Genomic DNA, 25,840 nt, shown 5'->3' on the forward strand with positions numbered 1-25,840 from the left:
AGGTTACCTTTCTCCAGTAGTTTAAGTCGAATATACGACGATCCGACTCCCGCCACAAACGCATCTCGGGCGAGGTCGTTCATACTCTGCTCAGCCGATACAGCTTTGCAGTTACAGCCCCTGGCTAGCTGTAGGAGCTCGTTCGCATATTCCTCCATCGTTTCGCCAGACTGCCGTCGTCGAGTGGCTAATAGGTAACGAGCGTGTATTTCATTGGGCGGTTTGATATAATGCTTCTTCAGAAGCTCGAGGGCCTTTGTGTAATCGGTGGCCGCATGGATCGCGAGGTAGACAGTGTCGCTTACCCTCGCATGGAGGACCCGGAGTCTGTCATCATCTGTGGTGACCGCTGCGGAGGCTGCCAGGTAGTCTTTGAAACACTTCAGCCAGTGGTCGAAGGTGTTAGAGGCGCCCACCGCACGTGGATCTAGTGTAAGGCGTTCCGGCTTCAGTATCTGTTCCATACTCTCTTCTTTTTTTTTCTCCGACGAGAGTTTAACAACAGCAAATAAAATTGATGCGCGTTATCATACACGAGGCTTGATGCTCAGGAAATAAAGGCTTTTATTTGCTGTAACGAAGCAGCCAACAATTATATACACGATCCCAGACTGAGGGGTCCCAGCCAGAGCAGGGACCTTTATACCTCTCCCAGGAGGCGGAGCCCACAACACTACAGTACAAAGGTGTAACAACCCCACCCTAACCCCAACAGCAACAAGTAGCACAACCCATCCCTAACCCAACAGCAACATACGTACATACTTGTAGTACTGGCCAGACCCTGGCTCAGTACTATCCAGTGGGAACCAACGATGGTTCACCACAATTCTGGAACACGTTGAAGAACACTCCGAAAGGCCGCCGGTTATATTGACACAACCTTTTGTGGGTATTAATCGCCACAAATTTCATTGAAGCTTTGTCCAGATCCAATTGCTGATAAGCAGGACTCATGTCAGGCTTTGTCTAAGTTAACCCTTCAGCTAACTTGGCTATAGGTCCTCGATCTTTGGTATTGGCTACTTATCTAGTTTGGCAGCTTGGTTGGTAGTCAGCTTATAGTCGCCACAAATTCTGATCGTTCTGTCTGGCTTAAGCACAGGTACAATGGGGGCAGCCCATTCCGAAAACTGGACTGACTTTATTATTCCTAAACCTTCCAATCGTTTAAATTCTTTCACGCAAGGTGTGAGGTACTGGCTGAGCCCTGTAGAATTTGGATGTTGATTCTGAATCTACAGGAAGGGTTGCTTTGACGTCCTGTATCTTTTGTCCAATTCATTCTGGAAATTCTCCTGGTGTTTCCTCAAGGTGTCCTGGAAGTTGCCTCATTTCGAGCCAGTTCAGTTTTATTTATGAAGCCAGTCTCATCTCTTCACTGCAATAATTGGCAACTGAGCAGACTGGTACAGAAACATAGAATCATAGAAACTAGAAGCAGGAGGAGGCCACTCGGCCCCTCCAGCCTGCTCCGCCATTCATTATGATCATGGCTGATCATCAAATTCAATATCCTGATCCTACCTCCCCCTCCATATCCCTTAAGCCCTTTAACCCCAAGAGCTATATCTAATTGCTTCTTGAGAACACACAATGTTTTGGGGTATGTTACTGGTGCTGCTGCTGTTCCCAGTATTTTCAGGGTTTCTCTGGTGTATGTGACCAACTTGGTCATTGTATTCTTCAATTTTATATCCGCCTTGAAGATATCTATACGTCTGCTCAGCCATGACTGTGGCAGAGGCTCCCGCATCAACTTCCAAGCTCAGTGATGGACCATTTACCATTTGTGCTATCACAATTAAAGCTGATTTATTTGGCTTAACGTTATTCAACTTGTACACTTCAGAATCCTCTTTCGAGTTATTTTCTGGGGTTAAACAATGGAGTAGGGTTTTTTTTTGTTCAATCCTGCTTGGCTCTGCGTCTGGTTGGGAGATTGCCCCTTCGGTTGCAGCGAAAACAAATAATATTCCATGTGGGTGCTCGCGCTCCCCCACCCCACCTTGCCCCCCCCCCCCCCCACACCTGGAGCAATCATCCAAATGTTTGGTTTGCTGACCTGATTTCTTGCTTCTTTGCCCCTGTCTTGCTCATTTGCTTTCTGCTCTCTGCTTTCTGCACCCTCATGCCTGGCACCCTCATGCCTGGCACCCTCATGCCTGGCACCCTCATGCCTGGCACCTTCATGCCTGGCACTATGTTTAGTAACAGATTCCCGCCATGGCTGGTTTACTTTGCCTGCCTGCATGCACTGTAATTCAAACATCTCTCAGCACTCTCAGTTGCCTCGTCAACCTCCGTTGCTTTAGCCAAGGATATCTCTGCGTCTGCTAGCAATTTATGTTGAATATTTAGGTTACTTCCGCCACAAACCAATCCGTCTCGCAGCATATCGTCGGGTGATGAATCAAATGAATACTTTTCTTCAGTGTTCACCAAGGAGAGGGGCCATGTTTTTGAAGAAGAGAAGGTGTTACAGGCTAATGGGCTGGAGGAAATAGATGTTCGGAGGGAGGATGTACTGGCAGTTTTGAATAAACTGAAGGTCGATAAATCCCCTGGGCCTGATGAAATGTATCCTAGGATTCTTTGGGAGGCAAGGGATGAGATTGCAGAGCCTTTGGCTTTGATCTTTGGGTCCTCACTGTCCACAGGGATGGTGCCAGAGGACTGGAGAATGGCGAATGTTGTTCCTCTGTTTAAGAAAGGGAATAGAAATGACCCTGGTAATTATAGACCAATTAGTCTTACTTCGGTGGTTGGTAAATTGATGGAAAAGGTCCTTAGGGATGGGATTTACGACCATTTAGAAAGATGTGGATTAATCCGGGAGAGTCAGCACGGATTTGTGAAGGGCAAGTCGTGCCTCACAAATTTGATTGAATTTTTTGAGGAGGTAACTAAGTGTGTTGATGAAGGTAGGGCAGTTGATGTCAAATACATGGATTTTAGTCAGGCCTTTGATAAGGTCCCCCATGGTTGGCTTATGATGAAAGTAAGGAGGTGTGGGATAGAGGGAAAGTTGGCCGATTGGATAGGTAACTGGCTATCTGATCGAAGACGGAGGGTGGTGGTGGATGGAAAATTTTCGGACTGGAGGCAGGTTGCTAGCGGAGTGCCACAGGGATTAGTGCTTGGTCCTCTGCTCTTTGTGATTTTTATTAATGACTTAGAGGAGGGGGCTGAAGGGTGGATCAGTAAATTTGCTGATGACACCAAGATTGGTGGAGTAGTGGATGAGGTGGAGGGCTGTTGTAGGCTGCAAAGAGACATAGATAGGATGCAAAGCTGGGCTGAAAAATGGCAAATGGAGTTTAACCCTGATAAATGTGAGGTGATTCATTTTGGTAGGACTAATTTAAATGTGGATTACAGGGTCAAAGGCAGGGTTCTGAAGACTGTGGAGGAACAGAGAGATCTTGGGGTCCATATCCACAGATCTCTAAAGGTTGCCAGTCAAGTGGATAGAGCTGTGAATAAGGCCTATAGTGTGTAGGCTTTTATTAACAGGGGGTTGGAGCTTAAGAGCCGTGGGGTTATGCTGCAACTGTACAGGACCTTGGTGAGACCACATTTTGAATATTGTGTGCAGTTCTGGTCACCTCACTATAAGAAGGATGTGGAAGCGCTGGAAAGAGTGCAGAGGAGATTTACCAGGATGCTGCCTGGTTTGGAGGGTAGGTCTTGTGAGGAAAGGTTGAGGGAGCTAGGGCTGTTCTCTCTGGAGCGGAGGAGGCTGAGGGGAGACTTAATAGAGGTTTATAAAATGATGAAGGGGATAGATAGAGTGAACGTTCAAAGACTATTTCCTCGGGTGGATGGAGCTGTTACAAGGGGGCATAACTATAGGGTTCGTGGTGGGAGATATAGGAAGGATATCAGAGGTAGGTTCTTTACGCAGAGAGTGGTTGGGGTGTGGAATGGACTGCCTGCAGTGATAGTGGAGTCAGACACTTTAGGAACATTTAAGCGGTTATTGAATAGGCACATGGAGCACACCAGGATGATAGGGAGTGGGATAGCTTGATCTTGGTTTCAGATAATACTCGGCACAACATTGTCGGCCGAAGGGCCTGTTCTGTGCTGTACTGTTCTATGTTCTATGTTAATCTCCCTGACACTGAGGGCAATTTAGCATGGCCAATCAATCTAACCTGCACATCTTTGGAATGTGGGAGGAAACCCAAACAGACTCGGGGAGAACGTGCAAACTCCACACAGTCACCCAAGGCTAGAATCCCCACGAATGCTGCGAATCCTGCAGCCCGGGCTTCCTGCTGGGTCTGGTCCAGGTCAAATTTAATATACTGGTCAGCCTGGGCATACAGGGCATCCAAGACCTCCTTCACACACTTGTGGTCGGGAGAAGCCACAAAGGTCACCACTGGGGGTCTGGAAGGACCCAGTGGTGTAAAAGTTTAAGGCGGCCACAGCTACAGCAACACACACTCCCCATAATCTCCCACACCCGCCCCCAGCAACACACACTCCCCATAATCTCCCACACCCCCCCCCCCCAGCAACACACACTCCCCATAATCTCCCACACCCCCCCCCCCCAGCAACACACACTCCCCATAATCTCCCACACCCCCCCCAGCAACACACACTCCCCATAATCTCCCACACCCTCCCCCAGCAACACACACTCCCCATAATCTCCCACACCCCCCCAGCAACACACACTGTCCATAGCCCCCCACACTCCCCCAGCAACAAACACTCCCCATAACCACCCCACACAACCCCAGCAACACACACTCCCCATAACCCCCCCACAGCCCCCCAGCAACAAACACTCCCCATAACCCCCCCACACAACCCCAGCAACACACACTCCCCATAACCCCCCCACACAACCCCAGCAACACACACTCCCCATAACCCCCCCACACAACCCCAGCAACACACTCCCCATAACCCCCCCACAGCCCCCCAGCAACACACACTCCCCATAACCCCCCCACACAACCCCAGCAACACACACTCCCCATGACCCCCCACACAATCCCAGCAACACACACTCCCCATAACCCCCCACGCCCCCCCCAGCAACACACACCCCCCATAACCTCACACACTCTCCCAGCAATGCACACTCCCCATAACCCCCCACATCCCTCCAGCAACACACACCCCCCCATAACCCCCCACAGCCCCCCAGCAACACACAGCCTCCATAACCCCCCCACACAACCCCAGCAACACACACTCCCCATAACCCCCCACACCCCCCCCAGCAACACTCACTTCCCATAACCCCCCACACCCCCCCAGCAACACACACTCCCCATAATCCCCCACACTCCCAGCAATACACACTCCCCATAACCCCCCACATCCTCCCCGCAACACACACTCCCCATAATCCCATAACCCCCCACACACCCCCAGCAACACACACTCCCCATGATATCAGGGGGCTGTATTGGAGGGCTCCACCAGAGCGAACCAGGCACCTGAACTGCATTTTGAGGAGCCCTATGCACTGCTCCACTGTAGAGCAGGTGGAGCACGGTAGCACAGTGGTTAGCACTGCTGCTTGGGACCTGGGTTCGATTCCCGGCTTGGGTCACTGTCTGTGTGGAGTTTGCACATTCTCTTCGTGTCTGCATGGGTTTCCTCCGGGTGCTCCGGTTTCCTCCCACAGTCTAAAGATGTGCGGGTTAGTTTGATTTGCCATGCTAAAATTGCCCCTTAGTGTCGTCAGATGCGTAGGTTAGAGGGATTAGCAGGTAAATGTGGAGGGATATGGGGGTAGGGCCTGGGTGGGATTGTGGTCGGTGCAGATTCGATGGGCCGAATGGCCTTTTTCTGCACTGTAGGATTCTATGATTCCATGCCCCCCCACACACCCCCAGCAACACACACTCCCCATACCACCCCCAGACACACACACACACACACTCCCCGTATCACCCCCCGCACACCCCCAGCAACACACACTCCCCATACCACCCCACACACACACACACACTCCCTGTACCACCCTCCCACACACCTCCAGCAACACACACTCCCCATACCACCCCCACACACACACACACACTCCCCGTATCACCCCACGCACACCCCCAGCAACACACACTCCCCATACGCCCCCCACACAGCTCCAGCAACATACACTCCCCATACCCCCCCACCCCCAGCAACACACACTCCCCATACCACCCCCACACACACACACACACACTCCCCGTATCACCCCCCGCACACCCCCAGCAACACACACTCCCCATACGCTCCCCACACACCTCCAGCAACATACACTCCCCATACCCCCCCATGCATCCCCAGCAACACACACTCCCCATACCCCCCCATGCATCCCCAGCCACACACACTCCCCATACCCCCCCACCCCCAGCAACACACACTCCCCATACCCCCCCATGCATCCCCAGCAACACACACTCCCCATACCCCCCCATGCATCCCCAGCAACACACACTCCCCATACCCCCCCATGCATCCCCAGCAACACACACTCCCCATACCCCCCCACCCCCAGCAACACACACTCCCCATACCCCCCCATGCATCCCCAGCAACACACACTCCCCATACCCCTCGCAACCGCAGCAACACACACTCCCCATACCCCCCCATGCATCCCCAGCAACACACACTCCCCATACCCCTCGCAACCGCAGCAACACACACTCCCCATACCCCCCCATGCATCCCCAGCAACACACACTCCCCATACCCCCCCACGCACCCCCAGCAACACACACTCCCCATACCCCCCCATGCGTCCCCAGCAACACACACTCCCCATATCCCTTGCAACCGCAGCAACACACACTCCCCATATCTCTCACAACCCCAGCAACATACACTCCGCATACCCCTCACAACCCCCAGCACCCCCCCATTCCTGCCCCACAGACCCCAGCAACACAGCCTCCCCAATCCCTCCCCCGACTAACACACACCCAGAGCCCATGCAGTAGCGGCCCCAGACAGTGCAGCCTGACAGGTCCTGAGGCTGCAGCACTGCCACTACAGAGAGTTTCCAGCCCACCCCCCACCAGCAACAGTGCTTCCTGCTGCCTGAGTCATGCCTAAGGCCCAAGGTCAGCGTCCAGATCTGGGTCTGTGCTCAGAGTCCATGGTTGGACTCAGTGACCAACAGCAGCCCCTCACCATCCCCCCCCCGACCCCCGGCCCCACACACACTCGCAGGTCCCCCCCCTGACCTAACGCAACATGGCCACCATGAAACAACCCCCACTGAGCAGCACGGAGCCGTTTGAAAGCAGAGACTTCCCTCTTCACTCACCCTCGCTGCTCCAGCGCCTGAATTCGACTTTTATAGAGGAGGTGTTTTCCAGACCGATCGGCTGCGGTGAATGAGGTGATTAAAGCTGGTGAGCTGGGAAGATTGGGAGTGAAGCTCACTCCTGACATTGTGATGAATGCAAATACATCTAAATTGACATCTCGTCCATTTTGCTCCTGGTCATGCCGATTTTTTTCCATGGTAAAATGGGAATGGGTGTGAAAACAGCGCCATTCCCGCTAGCCACTTTATGCCCGATTTTCCAATATTTTCCACAAAATAGGAAGGATGAGGTTGTAAAATTCCACCCTATCGGTCTGAACCCAACATGCCGTGAGCAGAATGACTTTATGCTATCCTCCCCCATGATTTCATTTGCCTTGAAGAAGTATCAGCGTCTCTCTATATACTGGACCCACTCTTCAACTTCTGGGTCAAAAGCCACTAATTTCCCAACTGGGGAGGCAAGGTGGCACAGCAGTTAGCACTGCTTCATCACAGCGCCAGGGACCCGGGTTCGATTCCCGGCTCGGGTCACTGTGCGGAGTCTGCATGATCTCCCAGTGTCTGCATGGGTTTCCTTTGGGTGCTTTGGTTTCCTCCCACAGTCCGAAAGACGTGCTGGTTAGGGTGCATTGGCCATGCTAAATTCTCCCTCGGTGTACCCGAACAGGTGCCGGAGTGTGGCGACTAGGGGATTTTCACAGTAACTTCATTGCAGTGTTAATGTCAGCCTGTTTGTGACAATAATAAATAAAGTTCTAGTTTTGCATTCCAATCTGTTGCAGCCGACTTTTCCAAAGAAGTTTGACGTGAGGACAGTGGTTCACAGCCATGAGGACCACCTTCCCAAATTGCAGCAGATGGCAACTGAAGGTTCATATCGCCCAATGTAATCACTGCGAGGTGTAAAGGACAGTTCAGCAGCTATAACTAAATAAAGGGATTTATTATAGAAAGCAACTGTTTACAGGACCGATGAAGGATACGACTATACTCTACGCCTCCCGACTTTAATGGCAGTTTGTCTCCAGGGAGTTCAAGGACTTGGCACACACATGGGACTTTGAACATGTTACAAGCAGCCCCCTATACCCACAATCGAATGGTTTGGCACAGTATGTTCAGAAAAATACCCCCTCAAAAAATGCCTCCGTGACTTCTCCACCTCACTACATAGTCTGTGTAATTTGCCAAGAGAGCGTCTGCCCAACGCCAGCACAGAAAATGTTCCCTATTCCACCAGAACCTTGATCCCTGTTGCCAAGGCTCTGTTGAAATGCCAAATGGAAACGATCGTGAGGGGAACCCTCATGAAACAGCGACAAAGATACTATGACCGTAACGCCCGCAGACTCGACACTCTGGGGCTGGGGCCAGACAGTCAGAATTCAAACCACCCGCGGCTATGACAAACTGGCAGTGGTCTACAGCCATGTGCCCCACCCCCCTCCGCCCCCCCACCACATCCACAACCAAACAGTTATGTGGTCACCTCAGATAGTGCCCTCCATGTCAGGAACTGGTGTCATCTGATGCAGGTACCTGAACGAGCTCTGACAACTGCCACAGAGGCTGACACATTGAATCTACAATCTATGTCCTCTACTGGTGGACATGATGTGGAGATGCCGGCGTTGGACTGGGGTAAACACAGTAAGAGTTTTAACAACACCAGGTTAAAGTCCAACAGGTTTATTTGGTAGCAAATGCCATTAGCTTTTGGAGCGCTGCTCCTTCATCAGATGGAGTGGGAACCTGCTCTCAAACAGGGCACAGAGACACAAAATCAAGTTACAGAACAAAGAACAAAGAACAAAGAACAGTACAGCACAGGAAACAGGCCCTTCGGGCCTCCAAGCCTGTGCCGCTCCTTGGTCCAACTAGACCAATCGTTTGTATCCCTCCATTCCCAGGCTGCTCATGTGACTATCCAGGTAAGTCTTAAACGATGTCAGCGTGCCTGCCTCCACCACCCTACTTGGCAGCGCATTCCAGGCCCCCACCACCCTCTGTGGAAAAAACGTCCCTCTGATGTCTGAGTTATACTTCGCCCCTCTCAGCTTGAGCCCGTGACCCCTCGTGATCGTCACCTCCGACCTGGGAAAAAGCTTCCCACTGTTCACCCTATCTATACCCTTCATAATCTTGTATACCTCTATTAGATCTCCCCTCATTCTCCGTCTTTCCAAGGAGAACAACCCCAGTCTACCCAATCTCTCCTCATAGCTAAGACCCTCCATACCAGGCAACATCCTGGTAAACCTTCTCTGCACTCTCTCCAACGCCTCCACGTCCTTCTGGTAGTGCGGCGACCAGAACTGGACGCAGTATTCCAAATGTGGCCTAACCAGCGTTCTGTACAGCTGCATCATCAGACTCCAGCTTTTATACTCTATACCCCGTCCTATAAAGGCAAGCATACCATATGCCTTCTTCACCACCTTCTCCACCTGTGTTGCCACCTTCAAGGATTTGTGGACTTGCACACCTAGGTCCCTCTGTGTTTCTATACTCCTGATGACTCTGCCATTTATTGTATAACTCCTCCCTACATTATTTCTTCCAAAATGCATCACTTCGCATTTATCCGGATTAAACTCCATCTGCCACCTCTCCGCCCAATTTTCCAGCCTATCTATATCCTGCTGTATTGCCCGACAATGCTCTTCGCTATCCGCAATTCCAGCCATCTTCGTGTCATCCGCAAACTTGCTGATTACACCAGTTACACCTTCTTCCAAATCATTTATATATATCACAAATAGCAGAGGTCCCAGTACAGAGCCCTGCGGAACACCACTGGTCACAGACCTCCAGCCGGAAAAAGACCCTTCGACCACTACCCTCTGTCTCCTATGGCCAAGCCAGTTCTCCACCCATCTAGCCACTTCTCCTTGTATCCCATGAGCCTTAACCTTCTTAACCAACCTGCCATGTGGGACTTTGTCAAATGCCTTACTGAAATCCATATAGACGACATCCACGGCCCTTCCTTCGTCAACCGTTTTTGTCACTTCCTCAAAAAACTCCACCAAATTTGTAAGGCACGACCTCCCTCTTACAAAACCATGCTGTCTGTCACTAATGAGATTGTTCCGTTCTAAATGCACATACATCCTGTCTCTAAGAATCCTCTCCAACAACTTCCCTAGCACGGACGTCAAGCTCACCGGCCTATAATTTCCTGGGTTATCCCTGCTATCCTTCTTAAACAACGGGACCACATTCGCCATCCTCCAATCCTCAGGGACCTCACCCGCGTCCAAAGAAGCGACAAAGATTTCCGTCAGAGGCCCAGCAATTTCATCTCTCGTCTCCCTGAGCAGTCGAGGATAGACGCCATCAGGCCCTGGGGCTTTGTCAGTTTTAATGTTCCCTAAAAAAACCTAACACTTCCTCTCTTGTAATGGAGATTTTCTCTAACGGGTCAACACCTCCCTCCGAGACACTCCCGGTTAACACGCCCCTCTCCTTCGTGAATACCAATGCAAAGTATTCATTCAGGATCTCCCCCATTCCCTTGGGTTCTAAGCATAATTTCCCTCCTTTGTCCCTGAGAGGTCCGATTTTCTCCCTGACAACTCTTTTGTTCCTAACGTATGAATAGAAGGCCTTAGGATTCTCCTTAATCCTGCCTGCCAAGAACATCTCGTGACCTCTTTTTGCCCTTCTAACTCCCCATTTGAGATCTTTCCTACTCTCTCTGTATTCCTCCAGAGCTCCATCTGTTTTCAGTTGCCTGGACTTAACGTACGCCTCCCTTTTCATTTTAATCAGATCCTCAATTTCCCTGGTTATCCACGGCTCTCGAATCCTACCTTTCCTATCTTTCCTTTTTACAGGCACATGCCTATCCTGCAGCCTTATCAATAGTTCCTTAAAAGACTCCCACATGCCAGACGCGGACTTACCCTCGAACATCCTCTCCCAATCAACATCCACCAATTCCTGCCTAATCCGGCTATAGTCAGCCTTCCCCCAATTTAGCACCCTGCCCGTAGGACAGCATTCATCCTTGTCCATTACTATCCTAAAGTTAACAGAGTTGTGGTCACTATTTGCCACATGTTCCCCTACCGAAACTTTGACGACCTGACCGGGCTCATTTCCCAGAACTAGATCCAGTATAGCCCCCTCTCTAGTCGGGCTATCTACATACTGTTCCAAAGAACCTTCCAGTACGCATTTTACAAATTCCTCCCCGTCCGGACCCCCAGCTCTAAGCACTTTCCAGTCTGTGCCAGGGAAATTAAAGTCCCCCACTACAACAACCCTATGTTTTCTGCACCTATCCAGAATCTCCTGACATATCCTTTCCTCCACTTCCCGTGGGCTGTTGGGTGGTCTGTAGTACACCCCCAGCATAGTGACTGCACCCTTCCTGTTTCTGAGTTCCACCCACAGCGACTCAGTGCATGACCCCTCTAAGTTGTCTACCCTCTGCACCGCGGTAATATGCTCCTTAACTAATATCGCTACACCCCCACCTTTTTTAGCCCCTCCTCTGTCTCGCCTAAAACACTTATACCCCGGAATATTCAGCTGCCAGTCCTGTCCTTCTTTTAACCAAGTTTCCGTCACCGCAACCACATCCAAATTCCGCATAAGCATTAAGGCCCTAAGTTCGTCTGTTTTACCCGTTACACTCCTCGCATTGAAGCAGATGCACTCCAGACCTCCAGGCCCAGTCAGGTCCTCCTCCTCCAGAGTGCTCCTCTTCTTAGCTGGCCTTGCCCTGGCCCCCAGCTCGACCCCAGCCTCAGTATTTACTGATTAGAATGCGAATCTCTACAGCCAACCAGGTCTTAAAGATACAGACAATGTGAGTGGAGGGAGCATTAAGCACAGGTTAAAGAGATGTGATTGTCTCCAGACAGGACAGCCAGTGAGATTCTGCAAGCCCAGGAGGCAAGCTGTGGGGGTTACTGATAATGTGACATAAAGCCAACATCCCGGTTTAGGCTGTCCTCATGTGTGAAGAACTTGGCTATCAGTTTCTGCTCAGCGACTCTGTGCTGTCGTGTGTCGTGAAGGCCGCCTTGGAGAACGCTTACCCGAAGATCAGAGGCTGAATGCCCGTGACCGCGGTCACTAGCCCTCAACCGTTGGTCGGACCTGGCGCTGCTCGTCCGGTCCATGCGGGCCTGCTCCCAGGCCGCGTCGGACCTGACTGAAAGAGAGCGGTGTCGGGTTCAGGAGTTCCTCGATGGGCTCACGGGGGAGCGGACTGGCGCGTCTTGCGCCAGCGCTCTCCCACGCACTTAGATAAGTGGTGACGGTGGCATGAAGGTGACTATAGCCAGCCTCAACGTCAACGGCAGCAGCGAGCCACTCCGCAGGTTCCAGAACTTCTCGGTCCTCCGTGACGGAAAGTATGCGGTGTGTTTCCTGCAAGAAACCCGTACCTTTCTGGGAGACGAAGCCCGATGGCTCCTGGAGTGGCGAGGGGGGGTCTACATGAGCCACCTCACGCTCGCTTCTAGCAGGGTGGCTATCTTGTTGGCCCCGAGTTTTCAGCCAGAGATCTTGGGGGTCAAGGAGCCGGTGCCAGGCCGGTTGCTGCACTTGACGGTCCGTGTGGGGGGCGTGGTCATTCACTTGCTGAATGTCTACGCCCCGCCGCCGGACCGCAGCAAACGACTTTCTACGAGAAAGTGTCCGCTCACCTCGACACCATCGCTGGGGGCGAATGCATCATCCTCGGGGGGGGATTTCAACTGCACCCTCGAGGCACGGGACCGCACCGGCCCCTGGCAGCGCACCCCGGCGATGATGAAGTTGCGGGACCTGCTTGGGACCCGTGACTTGGTGGACGCCTGGAGACATCTCCATCCTGGCTCCAGAGCTTTCAGTTTCGTGAAGCCTGGAGGCGGAGCGTCCAGAATCGACCGCCTTTACATTTCGAGGGCGCACGTGTCCGGCGTGCCGTCGGCCTCCATACGGCAGGTGCCGTGCACGGACCACCACCTGGTGTGGGCGGAGTTTGCTCCGTCTCGCGTCCGGCGGGGGTCCGCGTACTGGCACTTCAACAACACGCTGCTGGAGGACGAGCGCTTCCTGGACTCGTTCCGTCGATTCTGGGCCGGCTGGAGAAGGAAGCGGGGAGGCTTCCCCTCCTTGAGGCTATGGTGGGACGTGGGCAAGACTCACGTCCGGACCTTCTGTCAGGAGTACGCGAGGGGGTCGACGAGGAGGCGGAAATCCAGGCTCGAGGAGCTGGAGAAGGAGCTTTTCGACCTGGAGGCACGTCTCAGTCAGCCCGACGCGGACCCGGCCCTGCGGCTAGAGTACAGGGAGAAGAAGGGCGCGCTGCGGGACCTGCAATTGGTCAGGTCCCGCGGCACGTACGTGAGGTCGCGGCTCCAGTTCCGGGTGGACCTGGACCGCGGCTCCCCCTTCTTCTACTCGCTGGAAAAAGGGCGGGCTAACCGTCAGCAGCTCCTTACGCTGCTGGCCGACGACGGTTCCCCCGTCTCGGATCCGGAGGGCATCCGGGCCATCGCCCGGGATTATTACACCTCCCTCTTCTCTCCGGATCCGTCCAGCGAGGATGCCCGCAGACTTCTGTGGGAGGACCTTCCGCAAGTCAGCCCGGAGGGCGTCGGCAGGCTCGAGGCCCCCATCACCGTGGCCGAGCTGACCGGCGCCCTCAATGGCCTCGGTCGGCGCAAGGCCCCGGGGCTGGACGGGCTGACGGTAGAGTTCTTCAGGGCGTTCTGGGACGTCCTGGGGGGTGACTACGCGGGGGTCCTGGAGTAGAGCAACGCCACCGGGGAGATGTCCCTTTCGTGGCGCAGGGCCGTCATTGCCCTGCTGCCAAAGAAGGGGGATCTCCGGTGCCTTAAAAACTGGCGCCCCGTCTCCCTCCTCAGCACGGATTATAAAATCTTTGCCAGGGCATTGGCTTCACGCCTTGGGTCCGTGCTGGACCACATGATCCACCCTGACCAGTCCTACACGGTCCCGGGCCGATCGATTCACGATAACCTCCATCTGGTCCGGGACCTGATCCACCATTCCCAGAGGGCTGGTCTGTCGAGCGCCTTCTTGTCTTTAGATCAGGAGAAGGCGTTCGACGGGGTGGAGCACGAGTATTTGCTCGGGACTCTGCGGGCATTCGGGTTCGGGACGCAGTTTGTCGCCTGGATCCGATTACTGTACTCTGCCGCAGAGTGTCTGATTAAGGTTAACGGGTCCCTGACGGCGCCTCTTCGCTTTGGGAGAGGAGTACGGCAGGGCTGCCCCTTGTCCGGCCAACTTTATGCCGTATGCGTGGAGCCATTCCTGCGCCTCTTGCGGAGGAGGTTGTCGGGTTTGACTCTGCGCGGCCCGGACGTAGGGGTGGTCCTGTCAGCTTACGCCGATGACGTGCTCCTCGTGTTCACAGACCCGGCTGACCTGCGGAGGATGCGAGAATGCCAGGTGGTGTACTCCGCCGCGTCCTCCGCCAGGATCAACTGGGCCAAGTGCTCCGGACTCCTGGTCGGTCCGTGGGAGACAGACCCCCTTCCGGAGGAGCTCAGGCCTTTCACCTGGAGCAGGACCAATCTCCTCTACTTGGGGGCCCATCTCTGCCCAGCCGAGGAATCCTGGCCGGCGAACTGGCGGGAGCTGGAGGCCAAAGTCTCCGCCCGCCTGGGTCACTGGACAGGACTGCTCCGAGTGCTGTCCTACAGGGCGCGAGTTCGCGTCATAAACCAGCTGGTCGCCTCCATGCTGTGGTACCGGCTGGTCACTTTGACCCCTCCCCCTGGCTTTGTCACCGATATGCAGAAAGCCCTCGTGCGGTTTTTCTGGGACAACCGACTGCACTGGGTCGCTGCCGAGGTGCTGCATCTCCCGATTGAGGAGGGTGGACAAGGTCTGGTGTGCCTCCGCATGAAGGTAGCGACCTTCCGCCTCCAGACCCTGCAGCGATACCTTTACGTCGAGCCTCCTCCACGATGGCGTGCGATGGCGACGTATTTCTTCCGCCACTTGCACGGCCTCAATTACGACGTGCAGCTCCTGCACATCAACCTGGAGCGTATTCCCACCTCCCTGCGGGAGTTGCCCGTCTTTTACCAGGACCTCCTTACGGTCTGGAACGCGGTCGCCTCGCGACGCAGCTCCCCCCGTCAGGAGTAGCGGCTCTCGTGCGAGAGCCGCTGCTCAGGAATCCGCTCCTCCAGCCGTACGACTTCAGGTGGCTGGCAGAGAGGAGGGCCATGGACGCCGGGGTGACCAGGGTTGGGGACGTGCTGGATGGCGGAGGAGTGGGCTGGATGAGCCCCGACGTGCTGGCTGAGCGCGCGGGGGTGGCCGTCTGGCGCGTGGCCAAAGCCATCCAAGCCCTTAGGACAGTCGTGCTCGGCCCCGAGTGCGCACGCGGTCTGGAGGCGGCGCAGGCGTGCGGTGGGACCCCACCCGAGCATTCCCCTGCTCGGACGGAATTTCACATTGGCCCAAAGCCGAGACCTACCCCCCCCCGGGTCAGGTGCCCCACTGCGTGTGCCGCCTCGCGGAAATGTCCTCCGTGCCCTTTTCCACCGCACGGAGGCGTTTCCTGTGCGGGCTGCTGCTGTACACCTTCCATTACCGCGTCCTCGCCTGTCGCCCGGATACACCTTGGCGGGCCTTGTTGCCGCCGGGCGACGGAGGTCCCCAGTGGAGGTCCCTCTACGGAGGGATCTCCCCCAATTATCTCGGGGACCTGGGGTGGAGGGTGCTGCACGCAGCAGTGCCGTACAACCGTAGGTTTTTCCGGTACACGGGCTCCCGAGACTGCCCTTTCTGTGGCCTCGTGGAGTCCGTGGACCATGTCTACGTTCTGTGTTTTCGGCTGCACACCCTCTTTGGTTTCCTCAAACACCTTTTATTGATGTTTTGTTTGCACTTCAGTCCCACGCTCCTAATCTACGGGCACCTGGTGCAGAGAGGGGCAGGTCGGGATGCCGACCTCCTCGTGAACCTGCTCCTGGGCCTGGCGAGACGCGCCATCAATAGGTCCAGGCAGCGGGCGATCGACGGGGCCGTCCATCCTGACTGTCTGCCCCTCTATCGCGGCTACATTCGTGGCCAGGTGTCTCTGGAGAGGGAGCATGCGGTGTCCACGGGCGCGGTTGACGCCTTCCGCGACCGCTGGGCACCGCAGGGGCTGGGGTGTATTATCGACCCCGATAATCACCTTTTGGTTTGATGTTTTAAGTTTCCTTTCGACTTTGTTTTTGGTTCGGGCTGTTCCCCCTTCCTTTTGGGGAGCTGCCCATTTTAATTTGTCCCCAAGTTAATTTGAGTTAGTTTATTTGGTTGGTATCAAAAGAAATGCCTGATGAGTCCTAATTGATGGTTAAATCAGGGAGTCTCATGTTCGATAAGGTCCCCCATGCAAGTCTTCTCGAGAAAGTGAGAGGGCATGGGATCCAAGGGGCTATTGCCTTGTGGATCCAGAACTGGCTTGCCTGCAGAAGGCAGAGAGTGGTTGTAGACGGGTCTTTTTCTAAATGGAGGTCGGTCACCAGTGGGGTGCCCCAGGGATCTGTTCTGAGACCCTTGCAGTTTGCCATTTTCATAAATGATCTGGATGAGGAAGTGGAGGGATGGGTTGGTAAGTGTGCCGACGACACGAAGGTTGGTGGTGTTGTGGATAGGTTGGAGGGATGTCAGAAGTTACAGAGGGACATAGATAGGATGTAAGACTGGGCAGAGAAGTGGCAGATGGACTTCAACCCGGATAAATGCGTAGTGGCCCATTTTGGCAGGTCAAATGGGATGAAGGAGTATAATATCAAGGGTAAGACTCTTAGCAGTGTAGAGGATCAGAAGGACCTTGGGGTCTGGGTCCATAGGACTCTTAAATCAGCCTCGCAGGTAGAGGAGGTGGTTAAGAAGGCGTATGGTGTGCTGGCCTTCATCAATCGAGGGATTGAGTTTAGGAGTCGGGAGATAATGATGCAGCTTTATAAGGCCCTCGTCAGACCCCACTTGGAGTACTGTGCTCAGTTCTGGTCGCCTCATTACAGGAGGGATGTGGAAATGATTGAAAGGGTGCAGAGAAGATTTACAAGGATGTTGCCTGGATTGGTTGGCATGCCTTATGAGGATAGGCTGAGGGAGCTCGGTCTTTTCTCCTTGGAGAGACGAAGGATGAGAGGTGACCTGATAGAGGTGTACAAGATGTTGAGAGGTATAGATCAGGTGGATTCTCGGAGGCTTTTTCCCAGGGCTGAAATGGCTGCTACGAGAGGACACAGGTGCTGGGGAGTAGGTACAGAGGAGATGTCAGGGGTAAGTTTTTGACACAGAGGGTGGTGGGTGAGTGGAATCGGCTGCCGTCAGTGGTGGTGGAGGCAAACTCGATAGGGTCTTTTAAGAGACTTCTGGATGAGTACATGGAACTTAATAGGATTGAGGGTTATAGGTAGGCCTAAATATAAGCCTAGGTAGGTAGGGACATGACCGGCATAACTTGTGGGCCGAAGGGCCTGTTTGTGCTGTATTGTTTCTATGTTCTATGTTCCCAATTTAAAGCAGGTGTGTCAGACTCCAGCCTGCATTCAGCAGGGAGCAACTGGAGAGCTGGTTGTGTACAGATGTATGGTGTAAATAAAGTAACTTGGTGACAGGACTTTCGCCTCTTGGAGTTATTAAAGTGGCCTCGCTCTATCCAAACTCCTGATGGCACAAAGTTCTGTACACAACTCCCAACCCTGCTGAAGAAGCTAATACCAGGGTTGGTAGCCAAGGATTACCAAGATATCTAAGACAGAGCGAGCCCTAGAGGCAGAAACAATCTTCCAGCTCCAAGGAAAAGCAGCACACCAGACACTTGCCACAAAAACAGAAGGACAACATGGTCTTGATCAAAGCTCTTGTGAGAGAGAGGGCACTACCATCCGGAAAGGTGATGACCAACCTCGGTTCTACCTGCTTGACACCCTAGAGGATCCGGTCAGGTGAAACAGAAGAAGTTTTCCCCTCATTCCTGGATCTCCCACTCCCACAGTGCAGTGGAGAGATATCAAGACCCCTAGATGTCAGAACAACAAAGTTGAAGTGCAGCAACAGAGCAGACCACTGCACCCATAGGGGGAAATTTTACCATTTTGAGTCTAAGTGCCGAATCTGGGCGTCAAATAGATCCATGCCTGGAATCCTCTTTCCAGCGCGCCCATACGCGTTTTGCCGGCTCCGGCCCGATCCGCGCTGTGTCTGGTGCTTAGCGCTGGCGGACCGATCGGAGCTCTGAACTACGCATGCGTAGTTTGAAAAAAATCTGACAGTGCACCCGGGCAGGGAAAAAAAAAGCGGAGAGAGCGGCTCTCTGACGGTCATCCTCTGGTTGCGGGGGGGAGGGGGGTGGGGGGGGAGGGGATGTGACGTCTCATCCTCTTTGGGTGGGGGGGGAGGGGGTGTGACGTCTCATCCCCTGGGGAGGGGGGTGGTGGGAGGGGAGGGGGTGTGACGTCTCATCCTCTGGTCAGGGGAGTTCCGCTGCCTGTCTGCGGCCGATCCCTCCTGGCACCATCACTGGTACACTACCAGCCACAGCCATCTCTCCCACTCTCTCGCACCTGCAGGGAAGAGTAATCTGTGGCTGGTAGTGAACCAGTGATGGCGCCAGGAGGGATCGGCCGCAGACAGGCAGCGGAACCACCCCCCCCCCCCCCCCCCCCCCGCCCCGGGGATGAGACGTCACCCCCCCCCTCCCCCCTCCCCTCCCCTCCCAGGGGATGATTGGTCACACCTCCTCTCCTCCTCCCACCCCCCTCTCCTCCTCCCACCCCCCTCCCGCCCCGACCAGAGGATGACCTGGGTCAGAGAGCCGTTGCAGTCTCTGACCCCGCTCTTCGGAGGCTGCAGCGGCGACTTCAGACTTTTATTCTGCAGGTCGGTAACAGCGCAGACACGGATCGGGCCAGAAGACGGTAAAGTGGGATTTGGCGGTAGAGTTGGGCGCGCGGTTCATTAAGTCGATTTAAATGCATGCAAATACATTTAATTCATCGGGCCGCCCGATTTGGGCGCGGGCCGGACCCACGCCCGAATCGGGTGTCGGTAAAGCCGCGATCTGCTCAGATTCGGGTGCGGATCGCGTTAAAGGCCCAACGCCCAACTTTACTGCGAAGTTTTGGTAAAATCAGGCCCATAGTGCAGAGAACATGGTACAGGATTTTTAACATGCCTCCAGGCCAGCCTCAATATATGACCTCGGAGAATTGAGATGAGAGATAGGGCAGTGGTAATGGTGTAAATACAAGGAGTAATGAATAAATACATTTTATAAAGACTTGGGTGGAGGTGCAATAAGTAAATGCTGTTGAACTACCTATCAATATCTTAATAGTTTCCATTGAAATGTCTGCAATAAAAACCCATAGCTGATTGAGTAATTAAAGGCTCCTGTTTATTTTATAGCTTATATCCTGCAGTTAAATTTCTGTTGAAGTGCTTGCTTACACAGATTAAGTGATGGTGACGACTCCCTTCTTGCCTTATGTACATTCTCACTGTATAATCGGCATCACTATAGTCAGAACATGCAGCTGAAAATTAATCAGTTACATCCTCATTTCAATTATTCCAGTCCCTAATTACAAATCCACTCTCAGTGATGGGGGTGTTGGTCAGGGTGCTCCTGCCACTCATTCTCCAGTTTCCATGTCTCCAAATCATAGAATCCCTACCGTGCAGAAGGAGGCCATTCAGCCCATCGAGTCTGCACATCATTTGGACTGTGGGGAGAAAACCAGAGCACCTGGAGGAAACCCATGCAAACACAAGGAGAATGTGCAAACTCCTAACAGACAGTGACCCGAGGCCGGAATTGAACCGGGGTCCCTGGCGTTGTGAAGCAGCAGTACTAACCACTGTGCCATCCCCAACACTTCATTAACACCGCAATGAGGTTACTGTGAAAATCCCCTAGTCACCACACTCCAGTGCCTGTTCGGTTACACTGAGGGAAAATTTAGCATGGCCAATGCTTCCAACCAGCACCTCTTTCTGGCTTGGTGACCTTTTCGTTTTATCGTTGCAACTTCTTCAGCTTCGGAAAGTGGTATTTGGTGAGTATTTCAGCTGCTGGGAAGCAGCATTGGGGGAACAAACAGACAACCATAAGATCACAAGAAACTGGTCAACCGATTGGCCGGGAAGTGCTCAGTGTCAGAGGCAGTGTGTGAAAAACGGCCGTCTGGAATAAGGGAATGTTCGGGTCTAATATAGTCAGGTGATACAGCTAGTGCAAAATAAAATAGAGTGAACATAGAAGAACAACCTAGGGTTTAAAACAGTGCACAACTTGGTGGTTATTTAATAAAATACAAAAAAACACCGTAATGAGTAAATCACTTAATGAAGTAATTATTTAAAACACATTATGGTGGCAGGACAGGTGATGTGTCAACGCTGCATCATGTGGGACATACTGAGTAACACTGTGATCCAGGGCAACGTCTGCAATAAGTGTCTGCAACTTGTGAATGTAAGGCTACTTGTGACTAATAAATAAACTTTAACTTTTCTGTGCAGCAAGGAGCCAGATTCTAGATGGCTGTGTTGCCTGCCTGGTGCCAGGATTCGGGACACCTGCTCTGGGCTGGAGAGGAGCTTGCAGTGGGAGCGGGAGGATCCTGCTCTCATAGCCCATATAGACCAATGACATAGATAGAATGAGGAAAGAGATTCTGCATTGAGAGCTTGAGGAGCTCAACACAAAGTCAAACCACAGAATCTCCAAGGTTATAATCTCTGGATTATTACCTGAGCCGTGTGCAGTTTGGCATAGGGTAGATAAAATTAGAGAGATGAATGTGTGGCTCAAAGACTGGAGTGGGAGAAGTGGGTTTCAGTTCATGGGGCACTGGCATCAGTACCGGGAAAAGTGGGAGCTGTACCTTTGAGATGACCTACATCTGAACTGTATTGGCAGCAGTGTCCTTACAAACCATATAACCAGAGAAGGGGAGAGGGCTTTTAAATTAATAGAGGGACGGATGGTTCTGTAAAGAGGAAACATGGGCTTACAAAGCACAAGGATATGGCAGCATCACAAGGCAGCTATTCAGGTAATGATACCCAGAGTGTGACAGGAAGGGGCAGTGTGTACAGATATATTGGCCTGTAATTCCCACAGAGTGGTAATCTCCATCGATTGCCACTCTCGACAACCGACCCTCACTGTAATTGCACAGATCCTGTGTCGCCCGACCTTCCTCACTCAGGCTGGGGGAGATAAGAGCTGTGCAGCTCACCCCTGGCAGCGTCAGTGCCGAGTAACCGGGGCGCAGTGAGGTAAGACACTCCCCCTTTTCACAGCAGTAGCTGCCGTAAAGGGAATGTTTAAACGGAGAAGGGAAGTGAGTTTCACTGGTGAGTGATTTACTCGGGGTGGGGGGGGAGGTGTGGGTGGGGCTGTGTCCTGGACCGGAGAGGGGGCACAGGTGTTCTGAACTGAAGTGGGGAGGTATGGGGGAGGAGGGGTCAGAGCTTTGTCGGGAGGGGGGGGGGGTCAGACCAGCTGGGGGTTAACTCCAGGGAGGAGGAAGGGCAGATTGGGAGGGTGGTCAGCGCAGACCAGTGGATGTGGGTTCCTCGGACTGGGAGAGGGGTCAGACCAGGAGTGGGGTGATGGGGTGGGTTACCTGCAAGGGGGGGGGGGGGGGTTGTGTGTGTATGTGCAGGGTGCCCCCTGCCAGTCACGATGTGTGTGTTTAAACTGTTAGTCTGGAGTTACAAGTGTTTTTTCCCTTCTAACTCTTTCAGAGTAACTATCAGGTAAAACTGGCCGAACAATCTCGCAATTTAAATCGCTTCTGTCGGATGGTTCCCAGCCCAACGCAATCGGCCAGAGGAATTTAGCACTTCTGGATTGCCAGGTAAACCCTTACGTGGAATCTTCCTGGAGGGATTCACCAGCGCGGCACTGGAGTGTTCCCCAGATGCAATATTGGGGAAATTAGAAGTTATGGGCCAAAGAAAGCAATAAATAGGGTCCAATAGGGAAACAAAATGGTAAGAAAAGCAAAACCAGTGGCTCTTTACTTAAACTTAAATGTGTGTAATATTCAGCACAAAATACATGAACTTACAGCACAACTTGAGGTTAGTGGGCCTGATCTTAGAATTTGGAGATGCCGGCGTTGGACTGGGGTAAGCACAGTAAGAAGTCTCACAACACCAGGTTAAAGTCCAACAGGTTTATTTGGTAGCACAAGCCACAAGCTTTTGGAGCGCTGCTCCTTCATCAGGTGAGTGGGAGTTCTGTTCACAAACAGGGCATATAAAGACACAAACTCAATTTACAAAATAATGGTTGGAATGCGAGTCTTTACAAGGAATCAAGTCTTAAAGGTACAGACAATGTGAGTGGAGAGAGGGTTAAGCACAGGTTAAAGAGATGTGTATTGTCTCCAGACAGGACAGTTAGTGAGATTTTGCAAGCCCAGGCAAGTCGTGGGGGTTACAGATAGTGTGACATGAACCAAAGATCTCGGTTGAGGCCGCACACATGAAGACGCCCTCAACCGGGATCTTGGGTTCATGTCACACTATCTGTAACCCCCACGACTTGCCTGGGCTTGCAAAATCTCACTAACTGTCCTGGCTGGAGACAATACACATCTCTTTAACCTGTGCTTAACCCTCTCTTCACTCACATTGTCTGGACCTTTAAGACTTGATTCCTTGTAAAGACTCGCATTCCAACCATTATTTTGTAAATTGAGTTTGTGTCTTTATATGCCCTGTTTGTGAACAGAACTCCCACTCACCTGATGAAGGGGCAGCGCTCCGAAAGCTTGTGGCTTTTGCTACCAAATAAACCTGCTGGACTTTAACCTGGTGTTGTGAGACTTCTTACTCTGATCTTATAGCCAGAGACGTGGTTACAAGGAGATCAAAGTAGGAACTAAATATTCAGGGGTCTGTGAGTTTTGGTTAAGGGCAGGCGGGAAGGAAAGGGAGGTTGGGTAACTGTGTTAGGAGGAGTTGGAATAAGTACGATAGCAAGAAATGATCTTGGATCGAAAGATGTAGAATCCATATTGATGGAGGTGAGAAGTAGGGAAGTGAAGAAGACACCGGTGGGAGTAGTCTACATGTTACGGAACAATAACTATACTGGAGGATGGAGAATCAATCAGGAAATAATGAGGATGTGTAAAAAAGGCAATGCTTTAATCATGGAGGACTCATGGATTGGGAAAATCAAATTGGCAAAGGCAGCCATGGGAAAGAATTCATCGGGTGTATTTGGAATAGTTTCCTGGAATTGTGGATCCAACCAGGGATCAGGTTATTTTGGACCTGGCAATGTGTAATGAGGCAGGTTTAATAAACAATCTCAGAATAAAAGATCCCCTCGGAAACAGTGACCACAACATGGTAGAATTTCACATTCGGTTTGAGTGAGAAACTGGGGTTAGAAACAACTGTGCCAAACTTAAATAAGGATAATTATAAAGGAGTGAGGGCAGAGTTGGCTGGAGTCGACGGGGAAAGGAGTTTAGCAGAAAAGATGGCTGATCAGCAATCTTTATGAAAATACTTCAGAACTCTCAATGAAGATTTATCCCAGTGAGAAAAAGGATTCTAGGAAGGGGATAAATTAATCATGGTTAACCAGGAAGTTAAAGATTGTATGTTTTCATTCAGTTTAATACTATGTGGCAAAGATAAATGGTAAACCAGAGGATTGGAAAGTTTTAAAACCCAACAAAAGATGGCCAGAAAATAATCAAGTGGGAGAAGATAAACAATGAGAATAAATTTGCAAATAATATAAAAACTGACAGTAAGAACTTCTTTAATATATAAATAGAAAGAGAGAGGCCAAAGTGAGCCGAGACCCAAAGGTAGGGGAGTCTAAAACTAGAGGGCATAGGTTTAAGGTGAGAGGGGAGAGATACAAATGTGTCCAGAGGGGCAATTTTTTCACACAGAGGGTGGTGAGTGTCTAGGACAAGCTGTCAGAGGTAGTAGTAGAGGCGGGTACAATTTTGTCTTTTAAAAAGCATTTAGATAGATACATGAGTAAGATGGGTATAGAGGGATATGGGCCAAATGCGGGCAATTGGGATTAGCTTAGGGGTTTTAACAAAAAAGGGTGGCATGGACAAGTTGGGCTAAAGGGCCTGTTTCCATGCTGTAAACATCTATGATTCTATGACCCCTGAGAGAATGAGAATGGGGAAATTATATTGGGGAAGCAGGAAATAGCAGAGGTGTTAAGGGTGGGATCTTGAGCCCACTTTATCCATCTATGGGAATGGCAGCTCAATATAGTTCTCACTGGCGAGATGGTGTTTTCTGATTTGGAACAAACTTCACCGGTGGAGTGATGTTGAGCACACTGGGGAAAGGTGGGAGCCCAATTTGAATGCACAGCATTTTGTTAGCGAGCACTCACTCCAGATATTGAGCCCGTACCGATTATTCATCAGGCACTGGCGTGTTGTCATCTCAGCGCCATTTCTAACAGGTGTCCATAAACGTGAACCTGGCACCATCACCCCCGGAGGGGAGATCAATGGTTAGCGCTCAGGCAGCCATCACTTGTCGGGCAGTCCAGCACTCAGGGAGCACCAGGGGAATACTGGGGACACACACAAGTGCAACTCGGGGCCAAGGCTGAAGGTCACTGTTGCCATTGGGGTGGGAGGGGGTGTTGGGTGTGTGGATGGGTTGCTCAAAGGCCTTACCTTCCCTAAATATCGGGTCACCTCTTGCTCCAACGAGATGTGCTGGCTGCCAAGCAGGCATCGCTTCCCGGTTCCTCCATGCTGGGTTTGCGCTCAAACAGTAGCTGGGAGGTGCCCTTCCTTGTTGGAGCTGCAAACTGGGTGGGAGGCGGCAACAACAGAGTACAAGGGGTGAGTATCAGATCCTGGGCTCCTGCTTTGGGAGAGGCCAGGATGAAACCGCATGATTGGGGGTATCAGTGAGGGCAGCCTCATGAGACATAAAGACACTCTTAGTTGGTAGAGGGTGAATGCAGTGAAACCTACAGCCCACCCTCTGTCAATGGTGTGAGGCCAGAGGGGATTACTGGACGGGAAGCTTAACTCCCACTTCTCTGCGAACTCTGACACTCAGGTCCAACAGTAAGAGTGCATGTTCTCATGCAAGGCTGCTTAACCGTGCAGCATTGAAGACCCCAAAGAGTGAGGCTGCCCTCTGGGGAGTTGTGTCAAAAGCTAATTGCATACCTCTCAACATTCAGCAGTGTCTCGTCAAGATGATTGTTGTTGCCAGAGCGACTAACTGACGATTCTTTGAGGAGTCCAGCCTGCCAGTTTCATATCCGGAGCTAGATCTAGTTGCAGAGTCTGGGGACAAAGGTTAACCCTTTGGAACACCAAGCCCCAAGAATGTAGACACGTCTTTCAATTGAAGTCTTAGCAGTGTACAGCTCGCACTGTGGAGAAGCCCAGGCAAGGTAGCTGGCACCGTGCCCCCTGTTCAATATCAAGACTAGCACCATTTTGGAGGAGCCCCAGGATGCAGACCTTGCTGTCGTGCATCCTCTCTGATTCACTGTCGCACTATGAAGAATTGGGATTTATG

General features: G+C 52.2%; 1 protein-coding gene across 2 annotated transcripts in view; it reads left to right on the forward strand.

Annotated features, from left to right (window-relative positions):
* Window positions 1-25,840, forward strand: part of LOC144509213 (C-reactive protein-like) — a 116,453-nt gene that overhangs the window by 69,752 nt on the left and 20,861 nt on the right. The window contains exon 2 of one of the 2 annotated variants that reach the window (XM_078237711.1): window positions 22,040-22,152. Coding sequence is in view for 1 of the 2 variants with exons in the window: in XM_078237712.1 (XP_078093838.1) it covers window positions 22,286-22,288 (3 nt within the window). In the remaining variant the exon portion in view is untranslated. Of the gene's footprint in view, window positions 1-22,039; window positions 22,289-25,840 lie in introns of both variants that reach the window. The other variant, XM_078237712.1, reaches the window with a different exon arrangement.

The sequence above is a fragment of the Mustelus asterias genome, chromosome 21, assembly GCF_964213995.1.
Source record: "Mustelus asterias chromosome 21, sMusAst1.hap1.1, whole genome shotgun sequence".
Classification (NCBI taxonomy): Eukaryota; Metazoa; Chordata; class Chondrichthyes; order Carcharhiniformes; family Triakidae; genus Mustelus; species Mustelus asterias.